This window comes from Solanum lycopersicum, chromosome 7 (genome assembly GCF_036512215.1).
Source record: "Solanum lycopersicum chromosome 7, SLM_r2.1".
NCBI lineage: Eukaryota > Viridiplantae > Streptophyta > Magnoliopsida > Solanales > Solanaceae > Solanum > Solanum lycopersicum.
In genome coordinates this window covers 56,769,201-56,792,153 of record NC_090806.1, presented here as the reverse complement: position 1 = coordinate 56,792,153, position 22,953 = coordinate 56,769,201, and the positions used below count along the sequence as shown (strand labels likewise).

At 28.8% G+C, this 22,953-nt stretch overlaps 1 protein-coding gene across 1 annotated transcript; it reads right to left on the bottom strand.

The window, feature by feature from the left end:
* Nucleotides 1–19,163: 19,163 nt before the first annotated feature.
* LOC101251600 (serine/threonine-protein kinase RIPK) lies at nt 19,164–21,512 on the bottom strand. The gene is made up of 5 exons (XM_004243657.5): nt 20,859–21,512; nt 20,607–20,742; nt 20,192–20,328; nt 19,987–20,110; nt 19,164–19,903 (listed from the first exon to the last, which is right to left on the bottom strand). The coding sequence occupies exons 1-5, from the start codon at nt 21,237–21,239 to the stop codon at nt 19,377–19,379; spliced, it is 1,305 nt and encodes a 434-aa protein (XP_004243705.1). The 5' UTR covers nt 21,240–21,512; the 3' UTR covers nt 19,164–19,376.
* Nucleotides 21,513–22,953: the final 1,441 nt, after the last annotated feature.

The following is a 22,953-nucleotide window of genomic DNA, read 5'->3' as shown; positions in this document are numbered from 1 at the left end:
TGAATATTTGTTTAACTTAAGTTAATTAATCGATAGTTTATGGGCTAAAGTGATAATTTATTTAAGACCTTATACCCTTTAGCCTATATTTAATAAATAAATAAATAAATAAAAAGTAAAAATTCACCACTTTTGGTACATAAATAATTCAGAAAAAAAAAAGACATAAAGAAAAGAAAAAAAAAGAGGGGCGAAGGGTTTCTGCACCGCTGCTACGAACTGCCTCATGTAAGTTTCTTTTGCCTTTATGTATTTCTTAATTGCTGCACACATTATATGCATATAACAATATTATATAGGTAATTGTTATAATATTATATATAGGTATGATGATTGCCAATTGGAGTCTTAAAAACTAAATAAGAAATCTTGAATTGTGATAATATTGGCATTAGTTAGTTAGTGGGTATTCAATGGTCAATTGTGAATAATTGGTTAGTTTGATTATAGATAATTTAGTGTGTTGCTGAATAAAGAAAAACAAAAGAAAATAATAAATAAATAAAAAAAACTGTTCCATGTGTCTACTGGAAAAATTTTTTTGAAACTAACTTTAATGCAAATATATGTATAGGTAATGATTGCCATATTATGTGTGGTTAGTAGATAATTTAGTTTAATTTCTTATTCTTATCACATTATGGGTTAAGTTTTGGAATATTGAGGTAAGTAATTAAATATTAGATCTATCATATTATATAAATACCAATCGAATTATGATAGTTGAAATGTTAATTGACATCGAGAATAACAAATTTGATTATAAAGTTGGTGTGTATTTTTGGGTCAAGGTTAAACACATAAAAGTGTGAGTGTTGTTAGTTCTGAAAATCTTATTGTGAATATATACTTGAATATATTCCATTGGTTCAGAAGCTCAACGGAAAGGGAAGGCTCAAGTCCAAGAGTAATTATTCGATTGGCTAAGGCAAGTGGAAATCTAAACTCTTGTTAAGCGTACGAAATTCGTGTATTTCCTTGTGTGATGTTGAAAATGATTTGGAGACTTGTTGTTTATTTGTTGGTGTTGTATTTCTTGTTGTAAATTGTGCTTTGTTATCAAATGGTTATCTCCTCCTTTTCATTTGAGCATGTCATTTTCATTGTATCTGAGACATGGTTGTGGTAAGAGGATGATGTACTATTTTCGAGGGGCCGCGATGGATATTATATTTCGAGGGACGTATCGCGCGCCGCGAAGGTTACTATTTATCGAGGGTCGTGTCGTGCGCCGCGACAGATGCATGGACAGATATGTCCCCCATGGGTCCCGGACTGAGAGACAGCGGGTATGTATCGTTAAGAAAGACATGCATCACGATATTTGACATTGCATCTCATGGCATTGCACATTTTATTATTAATGAACTTGAACACGTGTTTTGCTGATCTTGTGATTGTTTCTCTGTGAAGCTTGTGACTGTTGAATATTGAGTTGTTATTGAGAATGTGTAAACTGATAGAGTGTGGTTATTGAGTTGTGTGTTTGGTAAACTGTAAACTGTTAGGCTGTAGCGTGGAGGTTTAGATAGGGTGTAAGGAGTACCCGTATTTTGTTCACTTAACTTGTGTTTAGAGGTTTGCTTGTTGGGTACCGCGTGGTTTGGTACTCACCCCTTGCTTCTACAAATTTTTGTAGGTTATGAGCCCGGATCTTCGTGATACTTGTCATTCTTTTCGTTTCCGAGGCATCTTGTGGAGGGTTGTGAGGTAGCTGTTTGTCATCTCAGCGAATTTTCCTACTCCAGTTTATGACTTTGTTTTATTTGAAAGACAACTTCATGTTAGACTTCTATTTTATTTCAATTCTAATATTTACATTAGAGGCTTGTGCACGTGACAACCTGGTTTTGGTGATTGAATTAATATGACTTGGTTTCATAATAGAAATTGTTGTTAGATTGTCACTTACTTCCGCACTTTGTTAGATATTAAATTTTAGGCTGACTTGTCTTGGTGGGATAAGACGAGTGTCATCACACTCATTTTTGGATCGTGACAGATTTATGGCCACATTCTTAGGTGCATATGCCAAGTGTGTTAACTTGCTTGAGAATGAACGGCAAATGCTTTTCCATTACTTTTCTTATATGGTAAGCAGAATAAATGCATAAACATATTTTAATAATATTAATTAAAGTTAGGACTTTGAGTAGTATCATCTTCCCCATGCAAACGTTTACTACCTTCGATCTGATTTATTTGGAATATATTTTTTAATTTAATTTTTTATTTGTTATTTTTAACATACTAAGCTAGTGTTTAACTTTAAGTTCTCAAATATTCTTGGTAAATTATATTTTGGTGAAGTTTCATCATGCGTTTGGTTTCAATTTTTTTTTAAAAAATATTTATCTATTTTAAAAATATGACTTATGCCTGTAAGTTCTAAAAATTATTTAAAATACTCTAAATTTATATTATCATTTTATAATGAATATGTTCTGTTAAAACAATTACCTTATATGAATATAATTGTTAAAAATCAACAATACAAATAACGATATAGGCAAGACAATATATTAGTCGCATATCCATGTTTGTCACTGATTCAGTAATAATTATAACCCATTAAACACAAATTGTTCTTTTTCTCAATTTTATAGCTCAAATTAGAATTTAAACTTTTTCGAAGAAGGTAGAAACAAATATCAGTTGGAGTTAATAAATAATGAGCATTTTTTTTTATAAAATATAAAAAATTGGGATAATTTTTGAACTTTTTAAAAAATTTCAAATATTAGAACTTGGCCCAAAAAAGTTACTAATTTTTTCTAGTATATCAAAATTTAGGATACCAAATTATATGACCAAACACCACTTTCCACGTTTTTCCCAGATATTTTTGAGGCCAAGGGTCTAACGAATAATTTTTTCCTCATATTATACTCTCAATTCATTAATATTGAGTTATATCTTTGAAAAATGTTATGAGTATATATATAGAGAGTATTTGATATCTTGTCAATTGATAAGGGTAATAGTAAACTCAATGTACTTATAACTATTTTCTTAATAGGTAGTTCAAGTTAAAATTTAATAAGTAAAAAGAGACATAAAAAACATGGATTCGGTTCCTATCTATTTCTCTTTTCTCTATTTTTTTCAAGTTTCTATTTTGATTAGTGACATACGGCAATATGTTAAAATAAATGATTAAGATTTAATTTCTAAAGTAAATCTCTAACCATGATTTAATTAATAAATAAATTATATATTAAGTATTAAAAATTATTATAATATAACTATTTTAGCAACATATTATCTTGTCCATAATTATAGAAAAAAAAGGTTTCTTCCTTTTTTTTTATCGTAGGATCTTTTTTTTTTGTTTATATAATATTTTTATTGTAATCTTTTGTTAAAAACATATTTATCCGTGATTAATAAATTATCAAGCGATAATCAAACCATTTTAACAAACTAATTTCAATTTCATAATAAGATTACAAGTACGGTGATACCAGTACATATGGTAGTTAATTATAGTTTCTATACTTCTATTCAGTTAATTAGGTAAAAAGATTATTTAAAAGAAAATTTAAAATAATCTTACGTATAAAAGAAATTTAGGAAGAAATTTTTTTTATGGACAAGATAATATGTTGCTAAAATAGTCATATTATAATAATTTTGAATACTTAATATATAATGTATATATTAATTTTATCATGGTTAGAGATTTACTTTTGAAAATTAAATTTTAATCATTTATTTTAATCTATACCATGTGTTACTAATTCAAATATAACTTGGAGAAAATGAAGAGAAGAGAAATGAAGAGGAGCCGGATCCAAGAAACATTAATTAAAAAAAAATATACTAGCCACACTAGTTTGTGCCAAGACACGAGCTCTTTCTTCGTGTTTACATGTTCCATCGCAAAAAAATAAAATTAGATCTACTAAAAAGGAACAAAAGAGACGATGACACGTAGTAAAATTAAGATCGAAAAAGAAAGACTTATTATTACTATGCGAAATAAATGTGAGATAGCATGACATAATATATAGCGTAATTTTCTCATAGTTAATGGAATTAATTCTGGACTCTTACTAAAAGTTCAATAATGAGTGCTTTATTTTTCAGCCCCAAATTTTGTCTTCTTTGAAATATATGGAAAAGTTAGTAATTAGGTATGTGTATATATATTCGATCATGCGTCTGACCTTATTAAAAAGGTAATACTAATCTTAAATATTAATTATTAAGTATTTAAATAAATTACACACATGATTTTGATTGCAACATTTAACAAGTTCGTTAGTGGAATAAGGGCACAACAACTTTTATGTAAACTATATATTGTTATTAGTATTATTATTAGTAATGGACATAGGATAAAGGGGTCTTTAAAAGGAGATTTACATATCTCCTACTCCTTTAGTGGAATATCTCATTACCAAATTGTAGCTAACATCCTCCAAATTCATCAAATCATGGAATATCAAGCTGTGTTTCACTTCCATTATCCTGCACAATATATTACAAGTTCAATTTTTTTTTTCTTTTCAATCCATCCAATTATTAGTGGAGTACCTTTTACACTTATATTAAATTCATAAAATATACTAGTTGTAGCAGTAGGTGATCATGATTTTGTGTTGTCATTAATTGCAGTACATGTGAATTTCAGATACTGAATTTTTTTAAAAAATTGAGTATAATATTTTTATTTTTAATTAGGGATTTCGATAAAATCGTATCACAAAATAATTTGTAAAAGCTGATAAGCACACAATGAATAATAGTTTTTGCAAATCCTAGTGGAGTTGGATAATAGAATACACAGTTGTGAAATTATAATAATTTTTGCAAATCCTAGTGGAGTTGGATAATAGAATACACAGTTGTGAAATTAGGTGTTAGGCCTAACTCACACCCTAAAAGCTAGCTCAAAGAATGGAGGATTGTCCAAGCCTTATAAAGAGTTCACCCATCTCATTAATCACCGTGTGGGACTTTTGTCATTCTTTAACACCCCACCTCACGCCCAGTGCTTAGCATCTGGTGCGTGAGCAATTTTAATTTTGGGGACCGCAACATCGGGTGAGACGGACCCTGCTCTGATACCATGTGAAATTAGGTCTTAGGCCTAACTCACACCCTAAAAGCTAGCTCAAAGGATGGAGGATTGTCCAAGCCTTATAAAGAGTTCACCCATCTCATTAAACACCGATGTGGAACTTTTGTCATTCTTTAACAACAGTGCTAGTATTTGAAGAGCGAAAATAATTTTCTCCTATCTTTTCACGAGTAATATTGGACTAGTACTCCAAATGCACTTTTGACTTTTAAGCAATCAGAAGCCCCATAGATATATAGAATAATATAATATCCAGTGGTGGAGTTACATGTACCAAATGATGTTAATCGATACTCCTTAATAAGAAAATTATATCGTGTAATATATATAAGTATATATATATATATATATTGCACATTGATACTATCTAACTTCTTTTTAAATTTACTTTTTCATATTTTGATATTTTTTTATGAAAATTTTAACTTCAACATTGATTATATCTGAATTGACACAAGAAATGTTACAAACTCAAAACTCAAGTAGCTATATATTTCATTCTAGTTGATGTAAAACATAATTGGAAAGAAGAAGATAGTCAAACTATTGTGTGAAAGATGAGGTTATCATAAATGCTTTAACCATTTGGAGTGGCAGTAATTTAGAAGTTCAAGGAGAAAGAACATTTTGCCTAGTTGCCTCAATGACTGATTAATATTATCACAAAGGTTGCTCCATTCTTTTCCAATTCATACTTTTACTTTTGTTAGAAAGTTTAACATTCACATGGAAAGATGCTTTTAGTTGATCTTTTATTTTCCCCTTTTCTTCATGTTAATCCTAGTAAGATGTTTCCTACATAAAAAAATATCTCTATTCTCAATACTTATAATTTAAAGCTTTTTTGACTTCTTCCATAGCTATAGTTGTTTGCTATGCACTACTAAAAAAAAAGGCCAAAAAGAGACCTAGAAAAGAGAGCTCACGAGGTCTCTTTTCGGGAAAAAGAGACCTTAACGGTAGGTCAGTAAAATGCAGGTCACTTTTTTAAAGACACCTCATGAGGTCGTCAAACGGAGACCTCACGAGGTCACCAACAAATAGTCAGATTTTTTTAAAAAAAGAGACCTCATGAGGTCACTATTGTATTATTTAATTTAATTTTATATTTTTCATATAGAGACCTCATGAGGTCACAATTTTATTATATTATTTAATTTTATATTTTAATAAAGAGACCTCATTAGGTCGCTAAGATATTATTTAATTTAATTTTATATTGTTTTTTAGCGACCTCGTGAGGTCTCTATAATGAAATTTACGGAAATTATAATGTGAGGTCTCTTTTCTGCATTTATAAAATATAAAATGTTAATTAGAGACCTGATGAGGTCTCTATTATGAAATATCTGGAAAAATTAATGCAAAAAAGAGACATAGAGACCTCATGAGGTCTCTATTATGAAATATCTTGAAAAATTAATGCAAAAAAGAGACCTCATGAGGTCTCTTTTTCTGGAAAAAAAACTGGCAGCTAATTATTATTTCTGCGACTTCTCATCACCTGTTATTTTAATTCAGTACCCAAATCAAGCTCAAAGAGCTTCCAAAAATCAATTGAAGCAATACATTTACTAAATATTCTCTTATCAACTCAATTGCAACTCACTTCAACATAATTATATATTAAACAAAAACCATGATATCCATAAGTTATATAATACATTGCAACGTTATCATATATTCACAAAACAAATAATTCCCATCACAAAATTATAAAGTTAACAAAATGATCCATAAGTTAACTATCACAAGTCTAAACTTCACTAATGTGGTAGTGTGTTTGCCACATAATCATCATTTTCTTCATCACTACTAGACTCATCTATCATCTTTCTTTGTTGACCATACATTAATATTGAGTAGGTTGAGATTGAGGAGGTCGAGGAGGGAAAGTGACATCACCAGAACAAGGGGGAATCCCTCCGGAAGCAAGTAATGCATCGAATTGAGCCTTAAGACCCGCAAACTGTAATTCCAACCGCCTTTCCCTAGCCCGTGATTCTTTGGCTTGGCTAGATAGCTCAACAATCTTTTTCTCCATAGCCAAATTTTTCTTCATCGATTCATCATGATTTGAACTATTTAGGCCTTCAAACTCAGAAGAAAATTCACGAAAGGTTTTATGCGGCATTCCATATGCATACCCATATCTACTCGGCCCACAAGTCAAGTCTAACCAAACTCTCTCATCCTGTTCTTGAGTAAGTGACATACCTCGATTTTCTTCCGTCAGAGTTTGTTGTAAATCCTCCAAAGCTTGAAGATATCGATTCTAAATTGAATGTTATCATATGAGAATATAAATTTAGAAAATAAGTAATTGTTTTTTAAAATTAGAGGCTTACATAGGTCACTTCAGCTCTAACTTTGATACCAACCTATTTGCCTTATAGAAATTATCAGGTATCTCTAGATTTGGGTCAACTAAATCATGAATAAGGTCAATCACAGAGTCCATTGCCCCTTGAGGAACATTCCAATCTGATTTGATACTTAATAATCTAACCGCAATAGACAACTGTGAGTGTGGACTCCCCTCATATAAAGGTCGACTAGCAGATTCCAATTGTTCAAAGAAAATTTTACATTCATCATTAGGAGTTTCTTCACCTTGATTAGCAAAATCAAAATCAGAATGCACACCAAAAGCATCTTGAACCATGTCATCAATTCTATAATTTTGTGCATTAGAATTCACAGTGCTACTACTTTCACCAGGAACATAATGTTGGAATACATCAAAGTTATTATCAATTTCTCCATGACTAGTCCACACAGTGTATTCTTTTTTAAACCCATTTCGATAGATTGGAAGCTCAACAACATCTGATTTTTCATAATTCAAACATTGACATTTATTACAGGACACTTAATCATACCACTACGTTGAAAATGATCTAATGTCTTTGAATACTCCACAAAACCAATGACACCTTCTACAAATTTAGGTCTTAGCCCCATTCAACCAAAATTAGTCATATTATACATCCAACAACGATCCATCTACATAAGAATCATAAATTAAATTTGTCAAGCACTACATTATGTAATAATTTACTGAAAACAAATTTTAACAAGTTAACTTACCAAATAACTTAACAAATTACTCAGTTTAATTAGTTTAATTTTACCTTAATACTAACACTATAGTTACAAATTTAACTTATTAACCAACTTAACAAATTTCTAAGTCTAATTAATCTAGTTTTAACTAAATTCTAATACTATAGTAACAATATTGGTAAAAAAATACATACATATATATTCTTACATCTTATAACATCACCTTTGGTAAATATTAATATATCTGTGTATAGGAACAACCTTCAAAGGAGCTATTGATGACCTTGATTTCGTCATACAAACAGTTGAAAATTGTGGATATTCCAGTGATAGATATTACATCCATTGCGATGCAACCTTGAGTGGCTTAACTCTCCCCTTTATCAAACATGCAAGTCTAGTTTTCTTCAAGTATTTTAGATCAAAGTTACAGTGACATAATTTTTTTTTATGGTATATAACAATAGGCAAAAAAAATTACATTCAAGAAACCAATTGAAAGTATTTCAATTTCAGGGCACAAATTCTTGGGATGTCCAATGCCTTGCGGCATTCAGATAACAAGGAAAAGTTATGTTAGCACCCTCTCAAAAATTGAGTATATTGCCTCAATAGATACAACAATTTGTGGTAGTCGAAATGGATTGACACCAATATTCTTGTGGTTATGCCAGGTATCACAAGAGAAAAAAATTACGTGGAATCAAAGGGTTGGGAACGCTGCTGCTGAGGCCCGACTGCAAATGGCGTAGATGGAGGCGGCGCGACCTCCACCTGCTGGGGCCTGCCTGCAAATGGCGGAGAGCTGGCGGCGGAGAGAGTAGATAGAGAATGGAGAAGATGACGGCGGTGATGGAGAATGGAGAAGACGACGGCGGAGATGGAGATGGAGAAGACGACGCCGGAGAGAGGAGACGGAGAAGACGGCGGCGGAGAGGAACGATGAGAGAGAGAGAGGGACGACGAGAAAGAGAGAAGGAAGAAAGAGATAGCTATTTTAACTTTGGCTAGGTTTTTTGTTTTGTTTAAGAGACCTCATGAGGTCTCTCATTTTTAACTCTTTAATTAAATTAAATTAAATTATTATTTTTAATTTAACAAGTATAGACCTCATGAGGTCTCTCATTTTTAACTCTTTAATTAAATTAAATTAAATTATTATTTTTAATTTAACAAGTATAGACCTCGTGAGGTCTCTAAATTTATGAGAATTGGATTAAAAATTTAAAATTTTTAAATAAGTCAGGTAAAAAAAATAAAAAAAATTCATTAAATTAACCTCACGAGGTCTCTCCTACATTAAAAAAAAATTAAAAGATATTAAAAATAGAGACCTCATGAGGTCTCTTATTATAGACCTATTTTTGAGGTCTCCTTTTCTAGGTCTCTTTTTGGCCTTTTTTTTTAGTAGTGATGGAGGCTGCAATGTATATATTTCTATATGTTTGTATATATGATTTGTGAAAAATTCATAATAAACTATTTTGTTTGTATATTGACAAGCAAAATTTAAAAACAAAACTCTAAAAAATTTCTAAATATATAAGTACAAAAATTTAATATATATGCTTACTTTATTTGTATATTCACAAGCGAAAAATCAAACAGACAAAAATATACAAATGGCAATTTCCGTAACAAATAACCATAGTTATGAAACACAATTATCAAAATTATAACTATAAAGTCTTATAATGTTTGAAATTCTCTCTAAATAATTTCAAGTACCATTTGGTATCTTTACATGTTTCGTTGCTATTATAATGTAAAAGAATGTAAGAAACAAATATTTCGCTTTGGCCGAGTGGTAGAGGCGTGTGCCTGCTAAGTACATGTGGTTTCCCCGCGAGAGTTCGACTCTCTCAGGCGACGTTCATTTTTCTTGAAAATAAAAATAAATTATTTATATCTTTTTTATTTGATCTAAAAAAAATATTTTTTTAAAAGTTCATGAATGCATTTGTTTTAAAAGAGTGAGAACAATCAAAGGTATAATAGTAAAAAATAATTCGTCAATAAATATTTTTTCATTAAGAAGAAAAAGATATCATATATCAATAACTTATTAGTTAATCACTTCACATTTTAATAGTTAAGAAAGAACCCATTAAAAGATGACCAATATTATTAATTTAATTACTCTTTATCCATATTGATGATGACATCAAAAAAATTATGAAAAATAGGCTTGGTAGCATAGGACATATGAATAGATACCCATTGGAACAGATATAAACTAATGAACTCTTGGAAAAAGGAAAATTTTGGAACTTCTAAATTTGTTTTGAACTTTCAAATCATATCAATTATAGAGGTAAAATGAAAAAAAAAAACAATTTATTTATCTTGGTCTAATAAATGGACAAATAATTTTGAATATATATTTTTGATAAGGGAAAAGGGTCAAATATTTTTGATAAGGGAAAAAGGGTCAAATATTTCTAAAGTTTGGTTCACTCATGCCCTCGCCGTCCAACTTTTGATCCAAATATGTCCTTATGAGCGTTAGTTGCCATGTTAGACATATCCAACTCATTTTTCATTTCTTTAAATACCACATGGAATTGTCATGTCATTTTGACATTATCAACTAACATTTATTTGAAAAAGGAAAGATATTCGGACTCACAAACACCTAATCCGACCCATAAATTAACCCCCTTTTAAATAAATTATCCGATCAATTTTCAACAGTTTTGTTTTATTTTTATTTTTTCGATAAATTTCAAAAATGAGTATTTGATTAAATTTCGAATCGGTGTAATGGTCCCAAAACTATGATGTACCGGAGAATTGAAGTTTTATTAAATAAATTAAAAAAGATATATTATATTACTTAATTTTTTAACATTACTTGGTCCATTTAAATTTTTATATTTAGAGCCTAAACTTGAATAGCAAAAATCTAAATAACAAAACAGTAAATCCTAACGACCTAAAGTCTAAACTAAATAAAACACAATTTAATTCAAGTTTGAGCAGCAACTTGGTGTTTCTACTTTCTATTTTATGATTTCATTTTATGTTGTTATTTTGAAGTGTGAACAACAAATTGATGGTCTTACCTTTTATTGTTAGACAGTTAGTTGTTACTTTTAAGTTTGAAGTGAATAACAATTATTATTTTATCATATTCTCTCTTTATTTTTATTCACACCCAAAATTGATTTAAAAACACTGAACTAAATCGAATCAAAGTAGAAAAATCGAATCGAACTGATCTAGTTTGGTTTGAAATATGGTGCACACTTTTCTAAAACCGAATATCGAAGAATTGAACTGAAATTTTTTTAAACCGAAACGAAGGACCGAACAACCACCCCTAAAGAATTGTTAGTTGCAAACTATACAAACGTGAAAATAATTATACAAATGTGGCGAATTTGTACAAATTCGAACCAGTCCACATAATTAACACTTAAAATTAGTCGCAAGTGATAATTATAGCACATTATAACTATGATGACTAATTAAATAATATAAATTTAATTAACCACATAATTTTTTTACTTAATTAATTATCTTTAAAAATAGAAAAAATTACATGGGATGACAAACTATACTAAGTAATTAATTAATAAGGGTTTAGTTTAATTTATTTACTCTTAATAAAATAGTTTCATTTTTTTGTCATAATTAATGGGCACCTATTTGTATACCAACAGTAAAAGATTTATTTATAATTTTATATAAAATCAATTCTATCTCTCCTATCCTTATTGAATATCTTTCTCCTAAAATCACTCCTCTACTCTATTTTGAATTTCAATTTTCATAAGATTTCACGTATTTTGCAGGTAACTCATGAATCTATTTTTGTTTTTTTTCCTTCATCAACAATTGTATATGTATTATCCTTCTTAGTTTTTCATATTCTTTTTTAAAAAATCTTTCTACCTCATCATATTACAAGTAGTTCAAAATCAGAATGAGAGATTCATCTCAATCTTAAGAATAACCTGTTTGAATGTTATGTATATAGTTGTTTGTAAAATGAATTATTATATATAAAGCTGATCAAGGTACTTTATATTTTTATATTCATATTTTAAGTTTTTTGTATATTCAACTAGTTATATATGTATATAAGTAATTATTTTTAAAAAATGATACAATTATTTGAATAAAAAATTGTTTTAAATTACATTTTTTTTGTATTTTACGTTATTATACAAAACTACTTGAGGGATTTGTGTATATACAAGTATTATATTCATATTTTTATTTATACATATACAATTACTTATGTATGCATATAATAATTAATTTAATACAAATCAAACAATTTATATTCATTTTATATATTTCTATATTCATTTTATTTATACATATACACTTTTTTTATATTCAACTAATTATATATGTATATAAGTAATTACTTTAAAAAATATGGTACAATTATTTGTATAATAATTTATTTTGAAATCACAATATTTTTATATTTTACATTATTATATCCAGTATTTTACATTCGTATATAAACTTTATATAAATTAAAAAGTTTAGTTTCCGAGAAACAAGTTTTTATGATTTTTCATCCACAATAGAATTCTTTTTTGAAAAAATATTTGATTTTGAATGTTTAGCTTAAATTATGGGATTATGTAAATGTTTGTTACCATATTTAGGCTATTGTTACTATTTAATAGAAAAGTAATATATAGTACAAATTTAAAAGAAAACATTTTATACAAAATAAAAAGCTACATAATAAACTATATTATACCCATAAAATATAATTATATAAACCATACCATATAATATTATTCAATTTGCCATATATGAAATTTTCTTTATCTGATGGTGCTCATGTAACACTTGGTAATTTATAAACTTGTAATGACAGGGGTCAATGACCCTACCACTTGGAATACCTTGTGCTACATGGGCTTTTGAGTAGAAGTGCTTCACCTCTTTGATCCAAATTGGGTCCAACAAAAAACATATAATAATATTAGAGAACTTTCCAATATTTCTTTTTCACGACAACCATAATTGCAGAAAAGAAAGAAAAAAAAAAGAATTTACAATTACGAAGCACTAAACCATAGTATAATTTCCTTTAATAATTATATTAAATTATCCATAAAATAATCATTAGTGAAATGGGATAGTGTAGCATATTGTGCATTCCTCCCAACAATGCTTTACAATCTAATAATCATTTACGTCTCATGCTTTGTACCTTGAAAGTAAATAAAGACTAATGATAATCCCTTTGGTTTGCTTATCATAATTTTTTGCAGAAAAAAAGGACTTAGAAAAAACAAAAGTTAAGACAATAGAAGAACCAATAAATAAAGGATAAAATTTATATCCTGTTCATTTCTTAATTAAAGATCTCGAATTTGAATTTTGAATATGAAAAAATCTATAATAGAGAGCTCTTTCTCTGAAATGGGGCCCTAAGTTACGCGAATTCAAAATCATTTAATTTTAACGTGCGAATTAAATATCAAAAATAAAAACAAATAAAGTAGGGGGGAAAAGCATAAGGGAAAATTAGGCAAAATATCATTTAGTCAATTTTTTTAACTCAAAACATTAATTCAATTATTAATTATTATTTAAAATGGTCATTCAACCAAGTTCGATGATTATGGATCGCTTGCCTCTTCACCCACTTTGTTCCATTAACTTCTCTATTATATTCTTCTTGGTAATATGAAAGATTTTTTTTTTCGTTTTACATGAAATTTTGAAGTCAGTATAGGTATTTTGGATTGAAGTGTCTTAATATTATTCTATATTAATCTTTGAACTGTAGAAATTGTACGTAATCTTACTTGTTTATTTTCCTTTAAAGGATTTATTTAATTTCAATTACGCTTACAAAGGGATGTTCGTTAATGATAGTGTGTGTCACAATTCGACTCTGGAAAATATTATCTAGATGGTTTCTTATCGCTCCCCCCAAACCTCCTAGGCTAGGGTTGCATTATGCACCATTTTGTTGCATGATATTGTTTTATTCTAAAAAAATATTTTATATTTAAAAAAGAGTCGCTACTTAATTTTAAAGAAAAATCAAGAGAATGTTGATGTTAAAAAAATTCAAAACAGAAAATCAATTGAAAATAACTAAGAGATTCAGGGTTCACATTATCATTTCAGGAAAGATTTGAAAGCACTTGAAATGTCTGCTAACATAAATTTAAAAAATTTGACTAAAAACTTAAAAACAGAAGGCATGCTTGGTTGTTTTAAGGCTACAAACAACTTTTATACTTTAAAAATTAATTTAAGGAAAAAATATTTAAATATGACTAATCAATAAAAGCTATATATATATGAGAAAAATAAAATATAAAGAAAAAAGATTGGCATTTACTTACTTAAAAAATGGTTTAAAATAAATTATACGAAATGAGTCGTCTTTGAGGGGATTGGAATTAGGCTAAATCTTAAGATTTGTTAACAAATAAACAAGTAATAATTTAAAAATATAATAAAGAGAGATTTTGGGACCATGTCTGATTTTTGTTGGCCTAGAATCTAATTCTATTTTTTTTGACCTTTGACCCATTTGTACCTATCCTAAAAAAACTAAAATGCCAAAACCACTTTTCCTCATAATCTGCGACGTAGTGCATTTGGATCGCTACGTTTGGGCTTTTGGCCCATAGAGACTGATCTTAAAAACTAACAAAATATATGTGGGCTTCTGACACATTTCTACTGCGTATACAAATGTTGTATATACTGTTATAGAAGCTAATGTCCATGAGACCCATTCACCCAAAAAAGAAAACATGTAAAGATGAGATAGGAATTTAACAAAAAGGAAACTCAAACTAATCACTGCATCCTTGTCCTAAGTCAACAATCAGTACTCAAACAAGTTGCCTGATAAAAAAAACGAATTAGGTAGAACGATTTTTGAACAAGATAAAAGAAGAGAGTAAAAGTCACTGAAATATTAACAATCAAATTCGTGCATAATTTACTCACAACTCATTCACATTCAGACTCAAGCTAAATTAACACTTCAACAAACAAAGAAAAAGAGGTTAGACTTGATAACAAAAGGAACTAGGGATAAAAATTAAATAAATTAGCAATTAACTCATAATTACTAACATAATTAGTCAAAACAACAACAATTTAAAATGTTTGTTTAAAATGACAGAATGATAATTTTTATAAATTAAAATGTATTCATATTTTAGTGTATTTAGTATTTTAAATTAATTTTATTTATGGAAAGAGTCATTTATTGAATCAAAATACACATTAATAACAATTTTAAACTGGAAAAAATAAACTAATACAATTTACCCTTTATCATTACTATTCACCTTTCTTCCCCACATTTCACGTTTCTTCACCATATCTCACCTTTCAAGTTTAGATTCCTTCAAGGTGCTAAATTGTTGTTCAACAAGAAATTTTTGGTTGTTAAACTAAAACTATTTATTTATTCAAGCAGATTTCTCGATTAACACAGTAATTTTCATCATCCGAAGTTATTTTTTTAATTTGATGTTTAAAGCACCGATTATACACATTACAAATTTCAAGTCGAATTTTCCAATTTTCATATTATTTGGTTTAAATATTCATCATATATCTATAACTTTTTTTTTGTGTGATTCTCTTTTAATTTTTCAGATTTTGTAGATTCTAGAAATTCGTATATATATTTATTTTGTTTGATGTTGAGTACATTTTTTAATATGTTGTTGAATACATTTATATCATTGTACAAAATACAATATAAAAACTAGAATGAAGACAAATATAAATAATATATCTATTAGAATGAATGTGATTTAGGAAATGAAACATAATTTTGAAGAGAAAAATAAAATATACAATAAAAAAATAAAAATAAATACAAATATGTTTCTTAAATAACTAAAGATTCATTTGACATACTTATTGGAATGAACACGAACTAATAAAGAAATAAAAGTTTAATTATACAAAATACATCATGAAAAATAGAATGAATACAAATACAAAATGACATACATATTGGAATGAGTGTGATTTAAGAAAGTATACAAAATTCTGGTAAATAAAATAAGTACATTGTGAGAAAAGTATGTCAAATATCATCTAAAAAAACAACATGAAAATTAGAATGAATATAAATACAAATGAGATACATATTGGAATGAATACAATTTAAGATAGGATACACAATTCTGGTAAATAAAATACATACACTGTGAAAAATGTATGCCGCATAACATATAAAACTATAGGTGTTCAAATTTGTAAATTTTAAAAAATTTGATAAACTCTAAGGTATTATCTTAAAGTTTCATAACAATAACTAGTTTTGAAAGAGATTGACAAATAATGGGTTTTTAGGAAGAAGGAAGAGATCACCTATTTTAGGTCTCATAACCTTTTGTAAGGAAAGTAATAAAGATTTTGAGCAACTTAATCTAATTTGAAAGTCAATATTAATAGTTATGTGAAAAATTAGAACCAAGATACGACTCAGAAACACATATACCTAAAATGCTTCAACAAGTGTCTCGATCCTGATTGATATAACTTTTTTAGAAGATAGTTTTGAATTTGGAGTGGTTTACTCTATGATTAAATTGATTGCATAGGGCATGGATGATTGGTATTGTCATTCTTCTGATCAGCTCTGCAAATAGGGCAAATGTCATCAGCAAAGAAAAGATAAGAGACTTTGGACCCCTTATTAAAATTCTTATGGGGTTCCAGTACTTGTCATTGAAAGCCTTGTCGATATCTCTTGAAAGTCTTTCCATTATCATGATGAAGAGGTAGAGAAATGTGAGATCCTTAACGGAAATAATCAATTTTCCTCCAATTGACAAGTATGACTATGAAGGTAGTGGTGAAAAATGACATATTGATAGAGAGGTTGAAATAATGGAATGTGTTTCTAATGTAAGACCCCTTTTTAATGTCTATCTTTTAGATCTTGTTAAGGCTTTCACCTATCATCTTTTTCATAGCGCGGGTAAAGTATTTTGAACGATAACGAAATTGTCGAAAGCCCTACTATTTAAAAGAAAATTGGCTTGACTAGGACTAGGAGGGAAGAATGGGCTTGATACTATTAATAATAATTTTGGTCACAAGCTGTAGTTGTTGATGCAGAGGCCTATGCATGGGCCTGTAACTTGTAGGAGTTGGAGGATTGATGCTTTGACGGATGAGACACATGAGGATATAGTTATGATTAGAAGGTATAGAGGAATCTTCAAAAACATTCTTGTAGAAGATAATTGCTTTCTCCTTAATAATGTTCCAGTTTTTATGGTAGAACATGTGGTGGAGCTCGTCTAGTCTCGGAAAATTTAAGGGAATGAAATGAGTGAATAACTTTGAGGATTTCATCATCTTTAAGGGGGCAGATTTGGGGAGACAGCATAGCGCAAATCTATGTTGAATGAGTAATTTCAATGAAAACTAAGATTTCAGTAGTATAGAGGTTGTTGAAGAAATCGATAATGTGGTTTCTTATATGGTCTTGGTCCTCTATTTGATTTTACATGCATGTTGTCCTTGATAGATTCCACCCACTTCTTTAAAATGGTGGTTGCATGGAAGAAGTTAATATTACATCACCAACACATACAAATAGCTAACTAATTCTTGATTTAGTCCTCCAAAATGAGGGTGAACTCGAGCAGATGATAGCTGGGAGATTTTTGAATTTCACCCAATCTGAAAAGGAGCCTTCTCATGTTTTAGAAGATGTTTCATGCCAAACGTTGAGGTTGGTTGATTGCTTTTGCTAGAGGTGTAGGGTGTTTGCACCAGTCTTCTTTGTCCAGTAAAGTTCTACTCTTTTTTTTTTTTTTAATTTATGTGACATTAATTTAAAATTTTACTTAATCACAATTTTGAGTGAATTATATACTAAAGGGAAAAATATCAAAAAATTTCTTAACTTTTATTTATTAGTTAACTTTATCCTTACTATTAAAATAAAGTTATTCTTACTCCTACCATTAATAAACTTATCTTTCGTATAGAAATCAATTAAAGTAACCTGAATTCTTTTAACAACACATTCCCATTTTAAACCTATCATGATCCCTCTAAGTATACCCACTTAATCTCCAAATTGATTTCAATCTTCTAATTTCAATCAAGTATCCGGTCTCTCCTTTAAAATTAATCCCACCTATTATAATAAGGACTCCAACTCATACCAAATTAAACCTCCAAGATGACCAACAACATGGTTAAAATAGTGACATTGAATTTTGAAGAGATCTGCAACGGTTTCCAACTAGTTTCATGGATAGCCATTGAATTGGAGTTGAAGCCTTTTCTTCTTTTTCAATTGCAACTGAAGTTTGAATAACTAGTTATTCCACCATTTCAAAAAAAAAAGAAAAGAAAAAAAGCTTGATTTCGATTTGAAAATTTGGATCTAATTTGTTTTCAACTTTAATATAATGAGTTGGAGGTTGGGTTAGTTTAAAATTCAATTTAAACGGATAAATTAGGCAACTGAAATTAATTGGGGGATTCCGTCCAAGTTAAAGGTATATGTGTTAAGTTTGTAGACGGTGGGTGCATGAATAACTTTATTTTAACGATAATGGTAAAGTTAATTAATAAATAAAAATTGAGGAATATCTTGATCCTTTTCCTTATATTAAAAAACTTAAAACGTTGAGAGGAGATCATATCTACAATTTGGAAATATTTCGAGAAAACTAGAGTTGGTCCCCAAAAAAAAACTAAAAAATGGTTGCAAGGTATAAATAATGTATATAAATGTATACACATGTCTAATTACATAATTATACATATATATACACTTTATACACTACTAATATAATACCGATACATCACGTTTTTACATTATACATGTACATGCCACCGTATTTATCACCCGTACAATGTAAGAAGTCCAAAACACTATTGACCATCAAATTCCATTACATTAACATTAACCAGATTTTATTTTTACCCATAATAGTGCTTTTAAAAGGAGTTCCAAAAATATACTGAATTTTTTTTTGGACTTCTGTCCCTTTTGAGATGTTATACTAGTTGAATGTTAAAAAAAGGATGTTTCTCAAATTAAAGACTCAAAGTTTGTTCAGTCTCAATAAGTCTGAACAAAAACTACCAGTGATAGTCTAAAAAGAGCTTTGCTTTTGCTCACATTTAAAGTATATAGTATGAAATTAAATAATGTGGACGTTGCGTAACGAATTAATACGATTCTCTATCTAAATATCATATACAATTTGATAATAATTTATTTCATCTAGGATCTCTTGAAACCATTTTGCAATGGTGAATTTGGAGTTAATCTCTTGTGTATTGTTGTTTCAGAGTGAATGGTTGGCGACGAAGGAGTACTTCTTCTCTTATGATTATGGTGTTGTTGTTTTTGGTGATGATGATGTGGACTTGCACTCGTAATTTGTTTGACTTGTTGATCATCTGTTGGAGCTGTGTACACAAATGTTACCATTGAGTTATCTTCATAGTCCTTTAAAGGTTCTAAAGTTGTCACCACATTACTCATATCTGGTCTAGCTTTTGGCCTGTGGCTTAGGCATTGATAAGCTACTAATGCTGCCTTTTGAACTCCTTCTTCTGAGTACATACCTTCGAGCCTTGGATCCATTATTCTACGTAGTTTTCGAGGATCTTTTAGTTGTGGTCTTGCCCAATCTACCAAGTTTTGTTCTCTATGTGGACGACCTTTGTCTACAGATCTTCTACCCGTTAGAAGCTCTAATAGTACTACTCCGAAGCTGTATACATCACTAGCTGCAGTCAAATGACCTATACGCAAAAAAAAAAAAAAAATATTTAGCACACAATAATACTAACATTTAGATGAGATGGTCACATATAATATTAATTACCGGTCATGATGTATTCAGGAGCAGCATAACCATGTGTTCCCATGACTCGAGTTGAGACGTGTGTGTCATCTCCTTCTGGACCATCTTTTGCAAGTCCAAAATCTGAGAGTTTAGCAGTATAATCCTGTTCAACAAAATTAGGGTTTTAATTTACTCAAAATATATATAGCACAATATCTATCTATATATTGAAATTACTACTTACGGAGTCTAACAAAATGTTTGAAGCCTTGAAATCGCGATAAATGACAGGTTTTTTAGCTTCATGGAGAAAAGCAAGACCTTTAGCAGCACCAATGGCTATTTTCATCCTCGTTGACCATGGAAGGGATACTGAATATCCTGCAAATTATTTTTAAAAAATTCAGTATTATATATATTTTGACTTTCTACGTACAAAACCGATAGTTGCTTTGTAACTAAACTTTAGTTGACCTACTCCTTTTCATAAAGTAGGAATTGGTAAAACAAATAAAAGTATGGTACAACAACCACCCTCAATTTTCACAAAAATTGACTTCTTCATATTACTATTATTAAAATACTTAATAATTACTTCCCTTCTTCATCAAATATTAACAAAAAAGTAATTAATGAAACAAACAGAAAAAAAAACATACTTCTAAAAAGTTGATTCTCCAAGCTTCCTCTAGGCATGTATTCATACACTAGCAATCTGTTATCTTCTTCACAACAATATCCAATCAACTTCACTAGATGTGGATGCCTCAATTGTCCAAGAAATATCACTTCTGTCTGTTCACAATTAAAAAAAAAAAGAAAACACGTCACGTTTTAATTATTGAAAACATAATAATATATGATATTTATCAGGTCAGTTAAAAGATAACTATTTGTATGTAGGTACGTACCAGCCATTCTCTATGACCTTGTGAACCATCTAAATCGAGGTTTTTAACAGCAACAGGCTGAGCTTTAATAGCATTAGGTCTAAGTTTATCATCAATGAATCCTTTGTGAACTGGCCCAAACCCTCCTTCACCAATGAAATTACTCGTGGAGAAGTTTTGTGTGATCACTCTAAGTTCTTGTTGTGTAAAGGCATGAATATTTGAACCAGCAAGGGAGATAGAAAGATCTGAGGATATGGTGGATGAACTAAGATCCGATACAGGTATCCCATGAAAAGAGATTTGTTTTGTAACGGACACTTTTACCATTTTTGGATTTTTTTTCGAATTTTCATGTGATTTAATACAGCTAGGAACAAGTGATTCCCATCCAATCTTCATTTATCGTTGTAAGTTAAATAAAAATACTTTGATTCGATGATCGATAATCGATATCTATGTTGTTGTTGGTATGGAATAAAAAAAGAGAGTTTTTTTGGATTTGGATATGGAAATGGAAGAATGGTTGGGTAAGGATTTATATGGAGAAAGTAAAGTTGTAATATTCAAAAATATCCAACTGCTTTTGCTACAAGACACAGAAAAAAGTTTGGGAATACCTTTATATATATGTCATTTTGATATCATGCACTGTGTAATTTTTTCTTATTCGATGAAAATAAAAAATTTGATTATTTAAGTGTATATATTTTGTAGTTGATATATTCTTGCGTTCCCATAGTATTTAATTCGTTGTACGTGTTTTCTAAATTTTTGACGGGTCTAATATATGGATATAATAATATTATTCTTTACAAAAGTATTAAGGACAGTGGAGATAAAGTTATATGTCCTTCATTTTATTTTACGTTGCACTATTCATTATCGTTTAAAATAATTCTTAAATATTTATATGATTGAAAATAAATTCATTAAAAGTAAAAAAAATATTTTAAAATAAAATTATTTAGAATTATATTAAATAATATTATTTTGGACGGAATAAAAATAAAAATGCATATAAAATGAGACGGAGAGCATATTATTAAGAATAAATGAGTGGAGTAATATTAATGAAGAAATGGACAAGGGCAAAATAGGGAGATAAAAAAGATTTAGTTGGAATGGAAAATGACTTGGCTGCCCCCACCCTTTATTGTTTGACTTTGTTTAAATTGGATTATCACTTGATATTTTAGGAAGCTTTGGAAGAAATATGTGTTTCCAGACCTTCTACATTTGTTTTCATTTCCATCTGTAAAGTAAATTTATTCCGACTTGTTTGACCTCCTTTTAATTCTTTTATTTATTCATCAAATATTTTTCTAAAAAAATTCATTCTAAATTCTATAAATCTTAAGAATCGGGATTCAAATATCAATAGAAGAAAAAAATACGCTCAAAGGAGTCATTTCGTATTTTAAAATTTATTTTTATTTGTCTACTTTAATTTTGTAAGTTTTGTGAGAAATAACGATTAATATGCTTATTTTAACATAATACATTTATTAATTTATGTATAGTCTTTTAATTCCTGATTTTTTTTAGAGAAATGTGTAATTATTATTGTCAGTAAAACATGATTGTTATACTTAGAAAAAAGTTATTCTGATATAAAATTATTATTTATTTTTATTTGCAATTTAGAAATCCTCCTGCCGTAGCGTAGTCATATATAGCTCAGAATATTTAATATTATATATTTTTTATCGAAAAATTATACTATGTAAATAAAGTAACACGAAGTATATAAGTTAAAAATCATTTTTCATATATATATATATATATATATATATATATATATATATATATATATATATTAAATCTTGAATTCTCTTTAACAAAATTTTTGTTTTCGCCACTGTCAGTAACTAATATATGTATAAATTATGAGAGAGTTGATGTACTCTCTTATGTGCGAGCTAGGAAGAAGATGGAATAACTATTATTTACGTAATTCTAACTTTGATCAAAAGATCTCCTAAGTTATTCTTTCATCAAACTAAATTTAAATTGACAAATTCAATTATTTTGTATCCGTGTTGATAAAGAAAACAATAAAATGATTGAGACACCACTATTATAATTTATTTTAAAAAAGACAAATTTTGTGGTG